The sequence below is a fragment of the Perognathus longimembris genome, chromosome 13, assembly GCF_023159225.1.
Source record: "Perognathus longimembris pacificus isolate PPM17 chromosome 13, ASM2315922v1, whole genome shotgun sequence".
Classification (NCBI taxonomy): Eukaryota; Metazoa; Chordata; class Mammalia; order Rodentia; family Heteromyidae; genus Perognathus; species Perognathus longimembris.
This window is the reverse complement of record NC_063173.1, coordinates 63,638,020-63,658,979: the sequence shown is the minus strand read 5'-3', so window position 1 is coordinate 63,658,979 and position 20,960 is coordinate 63,638,020. Positions and strand designations below refer to the sequence as shown.

General features: G+C 49.0%; 1 protein-coding gene and 1 long non-coding RNA gene across 3 annotated transcripts; one reads left to right on the top strand and one right to left on the bottom strand.

Moving 5' to 3' along the window:
- Positions 1-12,326: 12,326 nt before the first annotated feature.
- LOC125361272 lies at positions 12,327-13,095 on the bottom strand. The gene is made up of 2 exons (XR_007212924.1): positions 12,966-13,095; positions 12,327-12,739 (listed from the first exon to the last, which is right to left on the bottom strand). It is a non-coding gene; the product is annotated as an uncharacterized LOC125361272 (long non-coding RNA).
- Positions 13,096-13,205: 110 nt separating this feature from the next.
- Nlrp6 (NLR family pyrin domain containing 6) lies at positions 13,206-20,468 on the top strand. 2 transcript variants are annotated; one of them, XM_048359621.1, is made up of 8 exons: positions 13,206-13,327; positions 13,905-14,185; positions 14,446-14,487; positions 14,726-16,445; positions 17,433-17,525; positions 18,385-18,555; positions 18,631-18,798; positions 19,109-20,468. In XM_048359621.1, the coding sequence occupies exons 1-8, from the start codon at positions 13,299-13,301 to the stop codon at positions 19,245-19,247; spliced, it is 2,643 nt and encodes an 880-aa protein (XP_048215578.1). In that variant the 5' UTR covers positions 13,206-13,298; the 3' UTR covers positions 19,248-20,468. The 2 variants fall into 2 exon arrangements, with proteins under 2 accessions (XP_048215578.1, XP_048215577.1); XM_048359620.1 differs by lacking the exon at positions 13,206-13,327 and having other exon boundaries at positions 13,669-14,185.
- Positions 20,469-20,960: the final 492 nt, after the last annotated feature.

The window sequence follows — 20,960 nt, the reverse complement described above, 5'->3', positions numbered from 1 at the left end:
CATCAATGCCTCTGCTCCATTCCCTCCAACAGGCTTCACAAACTTCGTTCTCCAGAATCCCCAAATCCTGAGAGATCTGGCCACCAGACTTGTGCCACAGAGTCCATTCCCTCCCATACCAGTGCCTTTTCCTAGGTAGCCTTTTCCTCATGTTCTCATGCATTTATTCAGATCATTGAGCCTTGTTTAAATAATGTTTCAGACGTATTTTGGTATATTGTGTGCTCCCCTCACTAGAGTAGAACCCCATGAGGGTGTGTTTACCACTAAATCTTTGGGACCTAGAGGAGGCTTAGTGAAATTTTCAATGTTGGAAGGTTGGGTTGTTGGTGGGTGAATGGATGGATGGAGTAAGTAGAGGTAGGTAAGTGGATGGATGGATAGGTGGGATGAATAGGCAACTGGACGGGTATGTATAAAGATGGGTCAAGTATACATGGTATGCCACATGCTAGATTTGAGGGATACAAAGTTAAGCCAGACATAAGAGAAACTTATAGGGATGGTATCCACCATTAGAATGACTCAAAATAGGGCCAGGATTGGTGGCTTATCCTTATAATTCCAGCTACTCAGGCATCAGAGACAGAATCAGAGTTTTTGAGAACAGCCCAGAGAAAAGAATAGTAATACCTGTCTCAACAAATCAGGTAGGGTAGAGAGTGGCCACACCTGTAATACCAGCTACATGAGAGGCTGTAGGAGTATGTCAATCTGAGGGCAGCCTAAGCAAAAGCATGAGAACCTACCTGAAAAAAATAACTAAAAGCACAAATAGCAGGGGGCATGGCTCAAATGGTAGAGTACCTGCATAGCAAGCTCAAACCCCAGAACCACCACCAAAAACAAACAACAAAAACAGAATTCCCCAAGAAACTGACATGATAGTGACAAAAGCCATAGCCACAAATGTTTCCACACCATATTGATGTGGTCCCAGTTTCAGGATGGGGGTCCTCTATATGGCCAACGTTACCACTCTTATTGAGGATGATTGTGCCTTTACCAGTTTGTTTATAAATGATGAATTGATTATGTGAATATATCCCACTATGAACATGACCTCACTTAACCTTCTTCCTGGAAACCACTTTTCCTGAGAGCAATACTCCTTCTCATTCCCCCAGCTTCTCCACCCCGAAGTCTTATGGGGGCGGGGAGCAGGGGAGGAGGAAGGACATCTCAATGTTATCTCCAGTAGGTCAGGCTCTCTGACTTGCTTCAGGCTGTGGGGGGCTCTTTATTGGCCCCACCTCTGTAATAATCCCTTCCGCCTGAACCTTTAATTATAACCTTGGGGTCCAGTTTTGGATAAGACTGTGCACCTGAGCAGTTTATTCAGAGAAACTCTCAGTGAGCAGTGGAGAGAGCTAAGACCTACTGCCTGCCACTCCCCAGGCCTGCCTCTCTAGGAGGCCTCCAACTCTGTCCTCACCCTGTAGAATAGAAATGGCCTACTGTCCTCCTCCTCCTCAGGCTTCCAAACAAGCTCCCAGTTCAGCCTTGGTGGGAAGAGCCCCTGCAAGGTCTAGACTGGAAGGGCCACACAAGGAGGATCCACCACCAAGAGAAATACTTCACAGTCTCCCCTCATGCCCAGATGACCACATCATTTCAGGCCTTCAACCCCTATCCTACCCTACCCCTAGGCCTCCCAACTTCTCTGACCTTCCAGAAATTTTAGTGCACAACATGTCCCTTACTACCTCATTCATAAAGCTCTCTGGCCTCTGACCTGCAGCAGAGTGTTGGACCCTTGTCAGCATGCTTGCTCAAAGCAAACCTGTGAGGCAGTGGGCACCAAAGTCTCTCCCTCTCTCACCCCGGGCCTGGGACCTCTGCCCTCAGGTCTGCCTTTTACTAATGGGAAATGATGGAGTCAAGAGTATGGCTCAGATAGTAGCAGTCAGGAGTAACTAAGAACTATAAAAGGCTCAGGACCAGCCCTTCCTGACTTATCCCAGTGTCTGGTGAACAGAGTGGCCCTGCTGACCAAGTCCTCTCCTTTCTCCTTCAAGCACACTCAGCTCACCTACACCTGTGAGGCTGCCTTGGCTGATCCCTAATGCTGGGAGCAGGACAGTGACCCACCACACTGCACACCTTCTTGCAAAACTGCAAGGTCACCTCAGTCCACAGGACCCCCTGGAGGCCTGAGTGGACACCCATGGGCACAGACCACCACCCTGTGTCCAGTCGTGGAAGTGCAGGAGTTGTGAGCAGCACTGGCCAACTGTGTTGATAGTTTGCCCTCTGTAAAATGTGTCTACTGTTTTATTCATTGTTATACTGGGTTGTAGTGGGGAGAGGAAAACTAGGGTCAAATGTCCTCTGTCACCTAACTAGGGTCCCCAATGTCAGTGTGATTTGTGAGTGTTAGGACTGCCAATGCTGACCCTGAACACTTGGCCAACGTATGTCTATCAGATCTCTCTCCTTTCCATGTTATACATTTTGAAAAGTTAGTTCATTACACACAGCCCACACCTGAGGAATGTGAGGTTGTGCTATATACCTCTGTGCATGAAGAATATCTCCATAATTTACTTGTAATTCTTTTATTTGGGATATTTGTCTCTCTTCCCTCATATATTGTCATTAAGTGTACAGTTCGGTGGCAATGACTGTATTATGCAACCTCCTGCCCTGTGGTCTCGCCACCTCCTGACAAGGACCTCGCAGCCCTGTGTCTCCTGTGCTGGATTCCAGCAGCCGTGTGTACCATCCCTGAGCTTGGGCTCCGTACCAAAATGGTCAATGACAAATCAGGACCTTTGGTATTTAGGAAAACTATAGTTAACTACACTGAGATCAAGTTTTCCAAAAAACATTATACACATACATAGAGATAGATAGAGATATAGAAAGATTCTTTTGGCCAGTCCTGGGGCTTAAACTTAGGGACTAGGCGCTGTCCCTGAGCTTCTCTTGCTGAAGGCTAGCACTCTACCACTTGAAACACGCACCACTTCTGGCTTTCTCTGTTTATGTGGTACTGAGGGCTTCATGTATGCTAGACAAGCACTCTACTACTAAGCCACCCAGCCCAGAAAGATTTATTTTTATTAACACAGTTTCTAATCATATTATCTTTTCTGAAGAGAATATTTTTCAGCTATTTCAGATCTTATCATAATTTTCTCATCTGAATCCACCAATCCTGGAAAAGCTACATCTGTGAACAAACAGAATATTCTCCCTAAGGCTAAGAAAGAGCACAGTGAAATCTTTATTAGATAGATACTTTATAAATACCTTCATCTTTGTTGTGCTTGCTTCTATAGTGCTTATGATGGCGACAACCAAGAAATTTAGAACTGCAAAATGTCAATCAGATTGAATTGAACTCTGGGCTGGTGGTACATTTTGGAGCTTTTGTGTGTTTTTTCATTTATTCCCAATATAATGCTTTTGTGGAAGCTATCAGCAAATAATCAAAGATATACCTTCATGTCCTTAATAGATGAATCTGATGATGAGTTGAAGAATTCATGGTAATATTTGAATATTCAACCAAAAGAATAAAATATACAGCCTCAAAAAGAATTCCCAATGGAACAACAGCTAAGCCAACTTCTGATAACTTTGAAGAAGATTTTGAGTGGAAAAAACATTCTTTTTATTCAAAGATGTAGCATTTCCAGTACTGGTGGATTACAATAAGGAAATTATGACCAGATTTTTTTGTTTGATTTTGTTTTTTTGCCAGTCCTGAGGCTTGAACTCAGGGCCTGAACACTGTACCTGGCTTCTTTTTGCTCAAGGCTAGCACTCTGCCATTTGAGCCACAGTGCCACTTCTGACTTTTTCTATATATGTGGTGCTGAGGAATCGAACCCAGGGCTTCATGTATACAAGACGAGCACTTTACTACTAGGCCATATTCCCATACCCATGACCAGGCTTAAAATAGCTGGAAAAAAAATCCCCATCAGAAAACTTTGAATGGGGAAAAAACTGGAAACTATGTGAATTAATTCAAGTTAATATACTGTATAAATGTGTATTAGAACTAGGGAAGGAAAAGGAAATACCAAAATCAAGAGACAAAGAATAAAAAGACAAATGATTCCAAAAGCAATCCTCATAAAACCATTTGGTGTAAACCAACTGTGCAATTCATGGGGAGGGAGGGGAAGGGGGGAGGTGGAGGAAAAATCAGGGAGTAGGTAACAAGTTGAACAAGAAATGTACTCACTGCCCTACATATGAAACTGTAACCCCTCTGTATTTCACTTTGACAATAAACAGAAATAAAGTTATAGTACAAGTGCCTTTTACCAAAACTGAGCACTTCGTTGTGATGTGCAATAACATAGTCCAGATTGTGTTAGTTATCTTGGAAGTCTGTGTATTAAAATGAACAATTCAGGTGGAAGGGTTTTAAAACTGTTGTAAGTCTGAGTTTTAAATGCCAACTTGATTGACACTGAAGTGCCTGGATTTGGAATCATGTGAGAAAAGTATGATAACAATATATGTACAAAAGTTGAATGGCAATCAGAATATAGATTTGGGTTCTCTCTTCTCTGGAAAAATATGACCAATTTCAGGTTTCAAAAATTTCTATGTGTTCCTATTTTTTTCCATTCACTGTTAAGATAGTGTGATTCATGTGAGGTGTAGTGCGTCAGCATCTCCACCTTAACAGAATTATAGTTACTGGAGGTAATAACTCCTTTGACTTTTATATTAAGATGACTTAATGTTGAAGCATAGGCATGTTTACATAATTCATTTTGCCTTTTCTTAAGCTGCACAAACCTCTTTAAACAGTGTCAGAATCATAGAATTAGGTCTTCTCTGAGCTCAGAGGAGCACAGTGTGCAAAGAAAGATGCCTTGAGGGTCATTTCTGGAAATGTGCTCTACCTCTGTTCCCTCACTCCGGCCTTGAGCATGGGAGCTGCTGCTGAACCTGTTGGGGCAGGAGGTGGACCCTGGCCATGTGGCTCCTCAGAGTATTTTCCACCCAGCAAGTGGGGAGGCCCATTCCTTGGTAATCCCATGGGACCGAGAACTGTGTCCTTTATATCACCTCGGCGTTTCCCATTTTATAATAAAACATATTTCACTGAAAAATAAGGATGCAACAATCACCAAATGGATACATGCACACACATGCACACTCGCACGCATGCACACATGCACACTCGCACGCGCGCGCGCACACACACACACACACACACACACACACCTGGCCCTCTGACCTGTACCTACTTCCTGTCATGTTGAATTTTCCTATTCTGTGTACTTCTGTAAGTAGATTCACACAGCATTTGTTCTCCATGCCTGGATTATTTCACTTAGTACAATGCACTCAAGGCTTGTCCTGTCCTGTGAACATGTGTCAGAATTTCCTTCTTTCTTGTGGCTGAACAATATTCATTCACTAGTTGATGGATACTTGGGTTTTTTCATATTTTGGCTACCATGGGCATTAGTCCAAATAGCCAGGTGTCTTTATCTTGAGGCCCCCAGATCGGTGCCTTGAGTTACCACCACTCCTACCTCACCCTCTGTCCTTGACCAACTAACATTTGACTGGCAATAGACCAGGGCTTTTTACCAGAACTGACACCCAATGTACTCTCTCCTTTCTCCTTTCTCCAGCTAAGACCTAGTTCCCACATTATCTGTGACTTGCCATTAGTCACTTTCACACCAATCCCACCAGAAAACTGTTGTGTTCTTGGAGCCAGACTGTAAGAAAGAGTGAAGCTCCCCTCCATAGGTTTCCCCCAGTAAACCTGTGCTGGTGTCAAGCCATCTCTGTCTATCCCCCTCTCTGTATCTGAGTTTGTATTTTCTTTTGGTCTTAGGAAGAACTAACAAACTCTTCCACTGGGCCTACATTATTTTTTCCACAGTAGAGCAGGAGAGTCCACCATCATTTCCCTTTTCTAACTCTGGTTTGCTCTTGGTGATCCTGGGGTTTGAACTCAGGGCTCTGTATTTGGCTCTACCATTTGAGCCTCCAGCTCTTTTTGCTTTAGTTATTTTTCAGATAGAATCTCATGCTATATTTGTCCTGGTTGGCCACAAACCCCCATTCTCCTACCTAAACTTCCTACATTGCTGGCATAATAGGTGTACCCCACTTTTTTGTTGAGGTGAAGCCTCACTTTTTGCTAAAGTTTGCCTTGACAAATAATCTTCCTGTTCTCCCAATCTCTGCCTCCAGAGTAGTTAGGGTTATGAGCATGAACAACTCCTCCTCCTCTCCCCGTCTGCCACCTTCCCCTCCTCCTCCTTCCCTTTCTTCTCCAGCAACTCCTCCCCACTGAATGGAAATTCAGCGCCCTCAGTCTTACTTGACTTTGTTTGCTTGGATGGTCTCCATCTCTTGAGCCACATCAGCCTTACTTTCTGCTGGTGATTTTGGAGGTGGAGTCTAGCAGATTTTCCTAGCCAGGCTGACTTTGTCTCTTTCATAGCTAAGGTTGCAGGTGTGAGCCTCAAGGACCCAGCTTGTAGTTTGTTTGTTTTTTTTAACAGCAGCCATCCTAGTATGTGTGAAATACTACCTCACTTTACTTTTGTGCCAGTCCTTGATCTTGAACTCAAGGCCTGGATGCTCTCCCTTAGCTTTTTTTGCTCAAAGCTAGTGTTCTACCACTTAGGCCTCAGCTCTGCTTTTGGCTTTTGGGTGATTAGTTGAAGAGTCTCCCAGACTTTCCTTCCCCAGGTTGGCTTTGAACCAAAATCCTCAGATCTCAACTTCCTGAAAAGCTAGGATTGCAGGGTGAGCTACCAGTCCTCTGATTATTTTACATTTCTTAATGGCTAATGATGTTGGACATATTTTCATGTGTGCTATTGATCATTTAGGCATCTTCTTAGGGGAAATGCCAAGACTTTTGTCTGTTTGTATTTATTTATTTAAGATCATTAATTCCTTTTATTGTTAAGACAGAAAAAGGTGTCAAATAAAAAGGGTGAAACTTACAAGATAAGACTTAACAAAACTACAAGGAGCATTAAAGGAATGAAAATGGAGTGAGACACAGGGAAATATGAATAAAGAACATGAGAAAGACAAGATCAGGAGAGCAATAATTGTGTGCTGAAGATACTGGCAGACAGGATCTGCTCAAAGTTTTGTCCTATACAAGCACCCAGCTAGAGAAACAATGAGATAAGAGCTCTAAACCACACAATGTATCATCCTTGTCATTGGTGCAGTCTCCGCTATCCTCTTCTTTTTACCCTCTTTTTCATCATCCTTGACTAACCCATCTTCATTACCATTGTCATCCCAGAGTCCCTCTCCCCCAGGCCTGACCACCCCCTTGACTCCAGCTTCACATTTGTCTCATCTGAAGCTCCTCTTCTGATTGATTGTTTGTAATCTCTACTGTTTTGTTTTCTTCCTTTTCAGTGTTCCTCTACTTCTCAGTAGAATCCACTTTGTGTTTTATTGATGTCAGTTCCTTCTTAATGGCCTGTCTTCTTCTTTCAGCTTTCCAGACTTGGGAGAGGATCCCACATCCACTCTTAGATGCAAAGCACTTTTGTCTCTACATGGGTGTTTCCTGATGCTGCCTGGGGTTTAGAGGATGCTAGGGCTCAATCAGGAGCCGGAGGAGGCGGACAGCACTCTGGGTAACAGAGTATCCTGTCCTAACAGTCCTGTTCAAAGATGTGGTCCAAGTCAAGTGAGGAGCCCAACATCCTTAGTTCATTCTTGGTCCACTTTGGGCTCTGGTGCAAGATTATCTAAACCTGGGTAGAAATCATTCTGCCATGCTCTTCTGTGACAGCATACCGGACACATCTCTCACTAACATGCTGGACAAAGCAAAGCCCTTGTGAACAGAGAAACCATAATTGTGACCTCCTTTGAGAAGATTGCCTCCACATCAGTCCTCCACCAGTGTGTGCATCAGCTGCATCTCCACATCAGATTCCTTGACCTCAAGGTGCTGGGATTCCCAGCACCTGCTATGGACACATAGCAGTTCACGGAGTGAGGCTCTGTCTCACTGACGCTGCTAGATATTGCATTGAATGATAATCTGGCTCCTCACAAAGCTAAAAAAAATGTAGCCAAAGGTTAAAGAAATCTAACATAAATAAAGAAATCTAACATAAGCCAAGTTCCATAAATGTTTCCAATGATTTTTAACCAGGAAGAAGAGAGAAGCGCCTCCGACTTGCAGGTCTGTGTTGAGACACCTACTGCTGCTCCATGTCAGTCTTCATCTCCTCACAAAAATCCTTTCATCTATTTTTAAAGTTGGTTGCTTGGGTATTTTGTTATTGTGTTTTAGGGGCTTTTTCTATAATCTAGATATAAATCCCTTATCAATACATGACTTACAAATATTTTCCCATTCCATGCTTGTTTTTCTAGTCTCTTGACAGTATCTTTTGGTGCACAAAAGGTCTTAATCCTGGTGAAATATGGGGCTGGGAATATGGTCTAATGGTAAAGTGCTCATCTCGTATTCATGAAGCCTTGGGTTCGATTCCTCAGTACCACATATGTAGAAAAAACCAGGAGTGGCACTGTGGCTCAAGTGGTACAGTGCTAACCTTGAGAAAAAAGAAGCCAGGGACAGTGCTCAGGCCCTGAGTTCAAGCCCCAGGACTGGCCAAAAAAAAAAAAATCCTGCTGAAATACAGTTTTATCTTTATCTTTTTTCTTTTGTAGTTCATGCTTTGAATTCCATATCCAATAATTCATTGTCAAGTTGCAGATCACAAAATTTTTTTATTAGGAGCTTTATAGATTTAGCTATTGGATATGTGTCTTTGGTCCATTTTGAGTTAATCTGAGTTGATTAATATAGTGTGAGGTAGAAAGTCGAGACTCATTCAGGTACAACCTTAGTGTTTCATTATTCAAACTCACAACTGCCTAAGAAAATAGGAACTGCCCACTCACAGAAGATGAAGCTCAGGCCCAAGTAGGCCAGGAGCATGGCCTGGGTTACAGGATGGTCAATGAGTGACCAAGCCAAGAGTCAGTCCAGCTGCTCACTGAGCAGGTGCTTAAAAAGAGTAATGTGGGCCACCAGGGTTTTGAGTAGGTGGTCAAAGGCTTCCAGGAGGTGAGATGCAAGCAGAGGACGGGGATAGAAGTGCAGCCTGATGGACGTGGGCAGCATACTCACCAGAGATGCATGTGAAGGACCTACAGGCCAGGAGAGTGGGGAGTAGGGTGCCTGCTGGCAGGGACAGCTATCCTTCATTACAAGCAGCAAGCAGTGTGCCTTTCTGGGATGGGAGGGGGATGCTGGGCTCTTGGGAGCCCAAGGAATGGGTGACAGGGTCCCTGGGCCCCATGGCCCAGAGGAGGCCCGGAGGAAGAGGGTAAACCCATGCCATGAAAGGGGTTCCCAGTGCAACAAAGGTACCACTCCATGGCCTCAGCAGCCAGTATACCCTTACAGGGTAACAGAGCTTCCTGAGCAATCTCCTCCAAGGAAGGCTCTGGGTGCTGTGAAGACCATTTTGCTTTGGGTGTCTCCAGGCTGTTGCTCCCACCCTTGGCCCTGGATATGAGAGGACTGGCCCAGAACTCTTTCAAGGTGATACTCTGATGAGAGAAGCAGGTGGCACCTGACCCCAGAAGCTTCAAATCCATCCTCCTTTGAGGGAGGAGCTTATCCTTGGACCCCTGGCCAAGAGTCAAGAGGAGGATGCCTCCTGCGCTAGTAGAGGGTGCCACACTGGGGATAATGATTAATTTTAACCTTGAAGAGGGTTCAGGGTTCTATTCAGCCCAGGCCAAGTGGAGGTGGGCCCGGCAGGCCCCTGCTCTCTGAGTGTGGCAAGGATTGGCAATGGTTGTGATCCTGATAAAACTTTATGACTCTGTTCTTTCAGTTTTCAAAGTCCTCTAAAGGTTCCCCTCGCCTCTTAAGCAGCTGTGGCCCTGAGCACTGTCTCTGGCTTCTTTTTGCTCAAAGCTAGCACTCTACCATTTGAGCCACAGTGCCATTCCTGGCTTTTTCCACATATATGGTGCTGGGAATCAAACCCAGGGCTTCCTGTATACGAGGCAAGCACTCTTCCACTAGGCCATATTCTTAGCCCCAGACTGGCATCTCTCCCTTTCCTTCCCCCTTCCCCGAGCCTGTCTGCTCACACCCCTCCACCCCCAGCCCTCAGCATTACTTATTTTATTTCCTCCTCTGTTCCCAGCCTCCTCTCGCCCCACCTGTGTCCACAGACCCCAGAAAAGTAAGTTTCTGTTATCAACCCACTTTATGAGGCTATTATCAACCAATAGTAAGAGCTTGTGGGGCACTAAATCTACTTGAGGCAAGGTCCCTCTAGTTGGACAGGAAAGCTGTTGCAACCTTGGTGTTCCCAGCTCATAGGCCTCTCAGCCCAGCCCATCACCACAGCAGAAAGTCCAGGAGCCAGCACAGCTGGTCCTTGGCCTTGGCACCTCCATCTTAGTCCCTCCCACAATGGGGAAGGAACATTTCATAGAAAAGGTCATGGAGGGGTGAGGAAGAATCAGACCTGAGGTGGGTTTAGAGTCCATTCCTGATCAAGGGTACACAACTTTTGAAAAACTGTGCAGTGGGGGTCTGCAGCTCTCCAGTGACAGTGGGCTGAGGACAGCAAACGCCCAGGGCATACCAGCTGTGTGCACTCCAGCTGCAAAACTCTCACCCAGTTTCATTTTACAGATGGGAAAATGAGGGGACAAAGAAGTTAAGTGACTTGTCCAAGCCACACAACTACTAGGTAGTACCTCCAGGACTAGATCTCTGGTAATCTGACTTCAAATCTTCTACCTTAAACAACAGAAGACAGACAGAGCATTTGTTTGTAAGAGTTTGTAGAGAAAATTAGATGCTCATTGAGCAACATAGCTAGGCTTGTGTGGGTCCTGTTTGCACCTGGAGGAGTGAGTGAATGTGTGGGAGAGTGTCAGATGAGACTTGGGCTCAACAGGGGGCAGTAAGAGGTACCCTAGCATCTCCAGGAGAGGCTCTGGCCTAGGCGCCTAGTGATGCTCACCACACTGGAGAGTATATTTGGTCTCAGGGTTGTTGCTTCACTTTGTAGAATCCCAGTCCGTCAAAAAAGCTAAGTTCAAGGCCAACATGTCAAGAGGACTGGGGCCCCAGATGGACACCCTTCCCTCTGTGACCAGGTACCCATGGAGTTCACTATCCTCATGTGTTCAAGATCCACACTGGTGCCAAGGTCAGCCTCTTGCCTCAGGCCACATATGTTTGGGGCTTGTGCCCAGGACTCCCACTCCAAGGAGTCCCTCCACCCTTTGCTGGATACAGCTATGCCTTGCCTTGCGTCTGCATCTGCCCAAGTGAGGCTGCTTCCATACATGGTCCATGGGCCCCGGGGGCTCTTGATAGTATGTTGATAGTCATAAAGGTCCTTTGGAGAGCTTTCCTGCCACTTTCCCCCCAAGTGGAGTCCTGTGTAGCACCTTCCTCCTATTCATAGGAGATATGCTCAAGCCCTCGGGGTCCTGTGGCACTGGGAAGACAAGGGCTTACCACAGGGCATCTCCATGCAGAATTCTGAAAAGTCACAGCATGAAGCCTAAGGTCAGGTGCAAGTGGGACTGAGTGAGAGCCACATCTTTCACAGCCTGAGCCCCCCTCAGAGAAAGGTGGGGTTCATTTGTATTAGAAAAAACATTCACCCGGAGAAATGGGCCATCTCTGGGTTCTGTCTCTGGGTGTACCATGGCTATAGACAGATTCCTAGGACTCTCCTGTTGACATTGTTTTTTGTTGTTGTTGTTTTTTTTCCAGTCCTGATGCTTGAACTCAGGGTCTGAGCACTGTCCCTGGCTTCCTTTTGCACTCTACCACTTGGGCCACAGCGCCACTTCTGGCCTTTTCTATTTATGTGGTGCTGAGGAATTGAACCCAGGGCTTCACCCAGGACTCTCCTGATTGAAGCAGGATTGAGAATTGAGCACCCTGTGGCCAGAGAGGATGGTCCACTGAGTTACATTTCCTGTTGCTCAGTAACAACCAGGACAAATGTGGAGGCTTAAGTAACACATTTCTTCTCTCAGTTTGGAGGCCAGAAGTCCAAATTCAGTTTCGCTGGGCTGAAATCCAAAAACTGTCTCAGCTGTACTCTATCCTAAGGCTTCGAGGAAAATCTCTCCCTTGGCCTGTTCTACTACACTTCCAGCTTCCGTGTTTCTCGGCCTGTAGCCCCTCCTCCATCATCAAAGCCATGTCACATTGCCATGTCCCGATTCAAGTCTCCCCCTGCCTCCATCTTCTGGCACTTAGAACATTTGGGGTCCACTTAGGTAATCCAGAACTCTCTTCCATCTCAAGTTCCTAGATTTAGTCACAGCTACAAGGTCCCTTCTGGTTTTGGAGGGGACATCCCCAGCTTCCAGGGATTCTGACCTGTTATCTCTGGAAGTTGTTGATCAGCCTAGGACAGATACAGTCACACCAACACAATGTTGTGTCCCTGAAGTCACATGCCCCTATACAGCCATTCCACATAGGCAATGGGGGCCCACACTACTACAAAATCACTTGGGGCCTTAAGGGAGGGGGAGCATCACAAACACCACTCATAGACTAACTCCCACCCATCAGCCTGCTTGGGCCAGATGCGGGAAGTTGCAGAGCTCATCCTATCCCAGTTCTTCTGCATGCCTTTCTTTCCCAATACCCTGCACACAATTCCTCCTTTACTCTTGGCATTTTTGTACCCTGGGAACTTTTCCTCTTCTTGGCTGCAGAACTTAGCCCAGCTAAGGACTTAGCTGAGACCTGAATCTTTTTTTTTTTTTTTTTTTTGGCCAGTCCTGGGCCTTGGACTCAGGGCCTGAGCCCTGTCCCTGGCTTCTTTGTGCTCAAGGCTAGCACTCTGCCACTTGAGCCACAGCACCACTTCTGGCCATTTTCTATATATGTGGTGTTGGGGAATTGAACCCAGGGCTTCATGTATACGAGGCAAGCACTCTTGCCACTAGGCCATATTTGCCAGCCCTGAGACCTGATTCTAAGGCAGCCAAGCCATTAGCTCTGAGTGACCAGTTAGTTTGTTCACAGCCAAGCTGGATACCACGCCCCACTGTTAACTGGAAGAGAATAACAGTAGAAGGAAGCCAAAGGTCATATACTCCACATTTAAAGGTAAGGGTGTGGAGTTTCCACAGAACCTGAGCTTGAAAGTATAGTGACTGAACCAACAACTCAGGGCCAGCTGGAATGGATGGGAATGGATGGGGCTAAACAACTCCACCACCAGGACTTGGCCAAGTCAGCCTGGGAAAGGTCACCTCCCTGATCCCTGCCTCTGAGTGCTAAACCCAAGAACTGAATCTCCATGGAGGAGACAGGGGCCTCCTGCTCCAGGTGAGTCCAGCTCCCACAGTGATTACTAGGAGTGGGCTGACATCCGTTCTGGGGCCCTCCCTGGTCCTGGTCATTCCCCATGGCTTTACACCCCCTTTCCTAAGCCTATCCTATGCCCCCATAGGGCATTTATTGGGCCTGTTCCTAGAAAAGGCCTTTGTAGAAAGTTCAAGAATAGCCTAGGCTGTCTGCCCCTTGCTAAGGAACTATGCTCCTGGCTCCCAGAAGAAAGAGAAAGGCAAAAACAGGGTAGCCAAGAGACCCCATCTTGAGTTTACCAGGCCTACCCAGATAAGAGGGAGGGAAAGAGAGAGGAAAAGAGAGAGGGGGGAAGATAAGTAATGGTCAGAAAACGTAGTGAAGGGTCTGAGGTAAAGCCTTGGAACACCATGATACCCCAAAGAGAGAACAAACAGGCATCACCCCATCCCAGTGGATTCCTAGACCTTACCCTAATCCAGGTTTGTTCTGTAAGACCTTGGTGCATCACGATAGCTGCCCCTGGTCAGCACCAAACACCCAGGAGGGCAGCAGACAGCCTGGGGACAATGCATGTGACCAGCCCTCTCATCCCCAGCCTGGAGCCCCACGTGGCTTTAGCCCGTGAGCTGCTTCTGGCTGCACTGGAGGACCTAAGCCAGGAGCAGCTGAAGCGCTTTCGCCACAAGCTCCGGGATGCGTCCACAGATGGCCGCAGCATCCCGTGGGGACGTCTGGAACACGCAGATGCAGTGGACCTCGCAGAGCAGCTGACCCATTTCTATGGGCCAGATCTAGCGCTGGACGTGGCCCGCAAGACGCTCAAGAGGGCAGATGTGCGCGATGTGGCAGCGCGTCTCAAGGCTCAGCGGCTCCAGAGTAAGTTGGGGGGGGGGGCGGGGAGGAACAGGGGAGAGTCTGCTCCTTCTGGTTGCTCCCTGGCAATTCTAGTGTGTCTGCAGGGCTGAGCTGCCCGTCCACCTCCTTGTCCCTTCTCTGGGAAGAACTTGGCATTTATCTGTAAATTCACATGACCCATGCCTCAGATTCTAATGATCTGGTGAGAACCCCAACTCCTAATGCGCCTCCCTCCCACAGTGCGCCCTCAGTGGGCCTCACTTCGGTTTCCCTCTTTGCAGGGCTCGGCTCCAGCTCTTCCGCGGCGGCGCTCTCTGTGTCTGGTAGGTCTTACTCCGTGGGAGGTGCAGGTGCCAACCCGGCCTGGGCCCGAGTCGGGTGCAGAGTACCGGTGGGCACTTGGGGTGACTGCAGCTGGTCTCAGGAAGGAGGGAATGTGGAGGCCGGTGGGGAAAGGACTCACTAGAGAAAGGGGGCTACATTGGCTGGGATCAGGACGCCAGCCCGCAGGCCCACTGCATCACACCCGCTCCCCGAAACCCTCTTCCCCCACCCTCCCAGAATACAAGAAGAAGTACCGCGAGCATGTGCTACGACAGCACGCCAAAGTGAAAGAGAGGAACGCCCGCTCCGTGAAGATCACCAAGCGCTTCACCAAGCTGCTCATCGTGCCCGGAGGCGCTGCGCCCGCGCAGGACGCGCTGGGGCCGGAGGAGGCGCTGGAGCGCGCCCGGCGCTCCGACACGCACACCTTTAACCGGCTGTTCCGCCACGACGAGGAAGGCCAGCGGCCGCTGACCGTCGTGCTGCAGGGCCCGGCGGGCATCGGCAAGACCATGGCGGCCAAGAAGATACTGTACGACTGGGCAGCGGGCAAACTGTACCAAGGCCAGGTGGACTTTGCCTTCTTCATGGCGTGCCGCGAGCTGCTGGAGCGGCCGGGCGAGCACAGCCTGGCTGATCTGATCTTGGACCAGTGCCCGGACCGCCACGCTCCGGTGCGGCGGATGCTGGCGCAGCCGCAGCGGCTGCTCTTCATCCTGGACGGCGCGGACGAGATGCCCGCGCCAGGGCCTCCAGGGGCCGCGCCCTGCACCGACCCCTTCGAGGCTGCCGGCAGCGTGCGGGTGCTCGGGGGGCTGCTGAGCAAGGAGCTGCTGCCCTCCGCCCTCGTGCTGGTGACCACGCGCACCGCCCTGCCCGAGCGGCTGCAGGGCCGCCTGTGCTCGCCACAGTGCGCCGACGTGTGCGGCTTCTCCAACAAGGACAAGAAGAAGTACTTCTACAAGTTCTTCCAGGACGAGGCCAGGGCCCAGCGTGCCTACCGCTTCGTCAAGGAGAACGAGACGCTGTTTGCGCTCTGCTTCGTGCCTTTCGTGTGCTGGATCGTGTGCACCGTGCTGCGCCAACAGCTCAATCTGGGCCAGGACCTGTCGCGCACCACCAAGACGACCACATCCGTGTACCTGCTCTTCATCGCCAGCGTGCTGGATTCCGCGGGCGCGGAGGGGGCCCAGGCGCAGGCCGAGCTGCGCAAGCTGTGCCGCCTGGCCCGGGAGGGCGTGCTCCGACGCCAGGCACGGTTCACGCCGGAGGACCTGGAGCGACTGGAGCTCCGGCACTCTACAGTCCAGGCACTGTTTCTTAACAAGAAAGAGCTGCCGGGTGTGCTGGAGACTGTGGTCACCTACCAGTTCATCGACCAGAGCTTTCAGGAGTTCCTGGCTGCCTTGTCCTACCTGCTGGAGGACAACGGGGCTCCCGGGGCCCCGGCTGGCGGCGTGGAGACGCTCTTGCGAGCAGACGCGAGGCGGTGCGGACACCTGGTGCTCACAACGCGCTTCCTCTTTGGGCTGCTGAGCACAGAGCGGATGCGTGATATCCAACGCTACTTCAACTGCGTGGTCCCAGAGCGTGTGAAGCAAGATGCCCTACGGTGGGTACAGGAGCAGGGCTGCCCCGGGGTGACACCGGAGGGAATGGGGGAGACTGAAGCCCTGGAGGAAGCAGAGGACCAAGAGGAGGAAGAGGAAGAGACCAGTTTCCGGCTAGAGCTTCTGTACTGTCTGTACGAGACCCAGGAGGACGCCTTTGTGCGCCAGGCGCTGCTCAGCCTTTCCGAGCTGGTGCTGGAGCAGGTGCACTTCAGCCGCATGGACCTTGAGGTTCTGAGCTACTGTGTGCGGTGCTGCCCAGCAGGACAGGCTCTGAGGCTGATCGGCTGCAGACTAGTGGCTGCACAGGAGAAGAAAAAGAAGAGTCTGATAAAGCGGCTGCAGGGGTGAGTCTTCAGGTCAAGGCTGCCCTCCTGTCATAAGGTCTAAGGCCTGTGTAGAGGTACCCCCTGTGCCCCTCTGGGCTTAGGATGCATGTCCAGACCTAAGGCCCGCTGCTCCCGAAAGCAAAAAGGACCTTAGAGCTGGTTTTGCCCACCCCTTTGTAAGGTAGCTACACAGCTGTCATCTTCCCCAGGCGTCCTCACCATACTTCCCCTCCGCCATCCATCAAGGCAAACCTCTCAGCACAGCTAGCATGGCTCTGGCCCAACCTTCTCCTCCTTATGTCTTCTCATTGTATACCGTGTGTGTGTTCGCGCGCCTGCTCCTGCTGGTCCTGGGGCATGAACTCAGAGTCTAGGAGCTATCCCTGAGCTTTTTCTGCTCACAGCTGAAGTTCTACCACTTGAGCCACAACTCCATTTCAAAATTGTTGCTGGTTAATTGGAGATAAGAGCTTCACAGACTTTCCTGCCTATTGGCTTCCAACTATGATCTTTTCTTCTTCAGATCTCAGCCTCCTGAGTAGCTAGGATTATAGGTATGAGCTACCAGTGTCCAGCAACCATGCCCTTTTTACCCTGAGCTTTGCAAATTGTTGCCTGTCCTCAAATCTGACTTAGGCTTCCAATGGTCCCAGAAGTGCCCTGTTAACCAGCCTACACCATGCTCTCTCCATTGCCCATCTCCTCCACTAGATCCTCAGCTCCTCCAAATGAAGCTGGTGCTAGAGATTCTTTGCACTTAGCTCTCCCAGCACCTGTTCTAGGTACTCAGACTCTGTTAGGATATTGACAGAGGCTGACTATAGAACTACAGTTTTTGGGTTGGCGGGGGTGTGTGGAATACAGAGGGTGGAAGGGTCCTGGTTCTGCATGGGGATGAGTGGCAAAGCCAGCTCTAGCACTGCAGAAGCTAAAATAGGAAGGACCCCTTTCTAGAAGGGCCTAGAAAGGGTACCTTGGGCTTTACATTGTTCTCTCTCTTGACAGTTCTCGAGCCACCACAAAACATCTCCCAGTTTCCCTACTGCGCCCACTCTGTGAGGCCTTGACTGATGAGCTGTGTGGTCTCCACAGCCTAACGTGAGTGCACAAGCCCTAGCTCCTCCCATGAAGGAGCCTGACAGCCCAATGCCCGGTGCAAAGACAGAAGTTAGGCCCATGAGGGCACCAGCTAGAGCCTGTTGGGCACTCCATCACTAAGTTAGGGGCCACTGGGAAACTGTTTGTGCTGATTTGTGTGGAAGGCAATGTGCCGCCCACCTGGAGAACAGAAAAGATAATGGTGTTGAGTGCTGTGGGAGACTGCTGGGCCATTCCTCTGGAGGAAGGTGCTCAGCTCGGGCTCCAAGCTCAGGCTGCCTGTGGATCCTGGCCTTCTTCTGTGAGCCTCTCTCTGGACTTTGGTTTCCTCCCTGTAAAATGTAGCCAGTAGATTCTGCCTCAGGGGCTTGGTGTTGCTTGGTGAGGCTAAGCAGGTAGAGTACTTAGAATGTGATATCTTTCCAGTCAGTGTTAGCTGTCACCAGTGAGCAGAAAATAATAAAAGCTATAAAATAATAAAAACTGATACTGGCAGAGCATGATGAAATGAATAGTTGTACATTAACAGCCAGATGGTAAAACAGCTTGATGAAGGGCTGGATTGCTGCCAATTAACATAAGAAGCTCAAGGCAACTCAGCAATTCTACCAGTACTAAGTATAGGAAGGTGCCCTCCGCACACTGACTTTAAAAAAAAAAAAAGGCTAAACAACACAGCTGCCCAACACTTAGGAAATGGCTGACCAAGCAAATAATGGCTCATCTCAACCTAATGGACATTTACGAGAGGCCCACGCACCTCTTGACTGGGCATCAGGCCACCAAGGAATGAGTAGTCTATGTCATTGAGAAGTGTCCAGGGGACCTGCAAACAAATCCCCCTGCTTCTTGATCACAGGTTGGCTCACTGCAAACTCCCTGATATGGTTTGCCAAGACCTCTCTGAGGCCTTGAGGGCAGCCACTTCCCTCACGGAACTGAACCTTCTCCAAAACCGGCTCAGCGAGGCAGGCCTGCGGATGCTGAGTGAGGGCCTGGCTTGGCCACAGTGCCCCGTGCAGACTCTCAGGTGAGGCCTGACCTGGAAGGGATAGAAGGAGGGGGCCCCAGCCCCAGCAGTGCCTGAGGTTAGCCCTCTCCCCAGGTTGCACCTGCTGGGCCTGCAGAGAGGCATCGAGTACCTGGTTGGTATGCTCCGGCACAGTTTTGCCCTGACCACATTGGACCTCAGTGGCTGTCAGCTGCCAGTCCCTACGGTGACCTACCTGTGTGCAATCCTGAAACATTCAGGATGCAAGCTGCAGACACTCAGGTAAAGGGAGGGTGCTGGGGCACAGCCTACCAACTCTAGGTGATAGGCTGTGAGGGTTTCTCCTGAACCTTTAAGAGAAGCCCTTCTAAGAGATTCCCCTAGTGTCCAACCTCACATGAAGATCTGAGGATCCAGCCTGAAGACACCCATTTTCTGAAACTCTGGCCTCTAGGCCTAAACCCAATACCCGTATCCTATGCTTGCAGTATGGACCAGTGAACCCAGTAGCCTTTTACTTCCCTGAAGTCCCTAATCTCACACAGATTCTAATTGCTGACTCACCTCCTCTGTTCTGTGCATGTGGCTATAGTCTGGCTTCTATGGAGCTGAGTGAGAAGTCACTGCAGGAGTTTCGGGCTTTGAAGACAGAAAAGCCAGATCTGGTCATCATACACCCAGCACTGGACAGCCATCTGGAGCCTCCAGCAGGATACATCAGTGCCTTGTGAAGCCCTGGGGGCCATAGTAGAGTGCAGGACACTGTAGAAGAGCCCAAATGGAGAAGCCCTCCCCTATTCCAAGAGCAGAACTCTGTCCTTAGCCTCCAGCAACTCTTTTGAGCCAAGAGGCCCTGGACAGGCAAGTGGGAGGCCCACACACCCAACCCCTTGATCTCAGACAGGCCCAAGACATTCCTTTCCCTCTATACCCTAGGGTTCTCCCTCCCCCAGTCTCACAGCCATTGCCACCTTCCTCTCCTGAGACCCTCTAGCCTGGCCACTCCCAGACATCACCATCCCCAGCAACAATGATGTGACCTACCATTAGTTGAGCACCTATGTGTGCTGGCAGAGTGTTGGCTTCCTTTCCAAAGGAAGCTTCTGATGCTGTGGGACTCTTCTGAGCCATCTCTCTAGAGGAAGGTACTCAGGGTCAGGCTGAGATTGGGCTGCTGGATTCTGGCCTACTTTTGTGTGCCTCTGCCTGGGCTTTGGTTTCTTCCCTGTGAAATGTAGCCAGTAGATTCTGTCTGAATACTAATGGAATTCATTATGGATTGCTATGGAGGGCCCGCTCTTACCGGATCCTCATCTTCAGGGAGTATGGATGGAGCCATACAATCCTAACCGTGTAGGCTGAGATAGGAAGTTCATTCCCTGAGAATATGGTTCCTGACATTAGGATTGAACTACCCTGAGTTGTTGTGGCCTGAGTCCAGAGGCATCCGCTCACTGAGATCTCCAGGAAGGGGATCAAGAGAATGCAGACATAGAGCAATAGCCCAGGTTAGGGCGGGGGCTGTGACATAATGGCAAATCAGGAGTCCCAAGGAATGCCATGCAAGTCGGGAGTCCCAATACTCTGATAATCAATTCTCCTTTGGAATAATTTCCAAAGTAAGTGTTAGCAGTCTTTTCACCCACCTGCTTGTTTGGGGCAGGGTTTACTCTACAGTTCATCACTAAGGAAACTCAGTGGGCTGGCCTGACTACAGAAAGCCTGGAGGCAAAGCTTGGCCTTGAGGGCCAGGGCCAGCAGTGCATGACCAGGAACTTTGAGTCCTCTGCTCATTACTGCTGGACTTGGCCACTTCTTGAGGCCCCTGCAGGTGGGACACTTTGAGCCCTTTACTTTCCAGGGTAAATTTCCTCCACAATCACTTCATAAATTCGTTCCTTCATTCTACAAAGCAGACAAAAACCCTGTCCTCCTTGAGTTGGCATTTTGACCAAAAAAAAAAAAGACAATAAGTACATAAGTGATATATGAACTTGATACAATAAATACATAGGTGAAACATAAATAGGATACAGTAAACACATGACACCATAAGTAAATATCTACATGACATAAAAAGATAGTGTAAATATGTGTCATGCATTATATATGATACACAAATAAGATGCAGTAAACACATATACATTAATATGTAAAGCACTAGGTGTATATAATACATGAATGCTAGGATAATAAATACATATGTGATATACATACAAGATACAGCACACACATATGTGTCTATGTATGATGGATGTAATAATATATGCTGTGCAGAAAAGCAGAGTGAAAATCAGGGTTTCGGTAGCTAGCAAGAGGTCCAGAGAGGTCTCAGGGAGGGTGATTACTAGGAGTGGCACTTGAGAAGAAAGGCAGCAAAGGAGTTCTTGGCAGAAAGTACTCCAAGCAATGAAAGTGCAAGAACTAGGGCCAAGAGGGGAGCA

Bases quoted from the DNA above. Each gene is read 5' to 3' on its own strand.
- Nlrp6 (XM_048359620.1), top strand. From the start codon at position 13,669: ATGGTCAGAAAACGTAGTGAAGGGTCTGAGGTAAAGCCTTGGAACACC. The intron at 17,526-18,384 runs GTGAGTGCACAA...TCTTGATCACAG, and splicing joins TGTGGTCTCCACAGCCTAAC to GTTGGCTCACTGCAAACTCC. The intron at 18,799-19,108 runs GTAAAGGGAGGG...ATGTGGCTATAG, and splicing joins TGCAAGCTGCAGACACTCAG to TCTGGCTTCTATGGAGCTGA.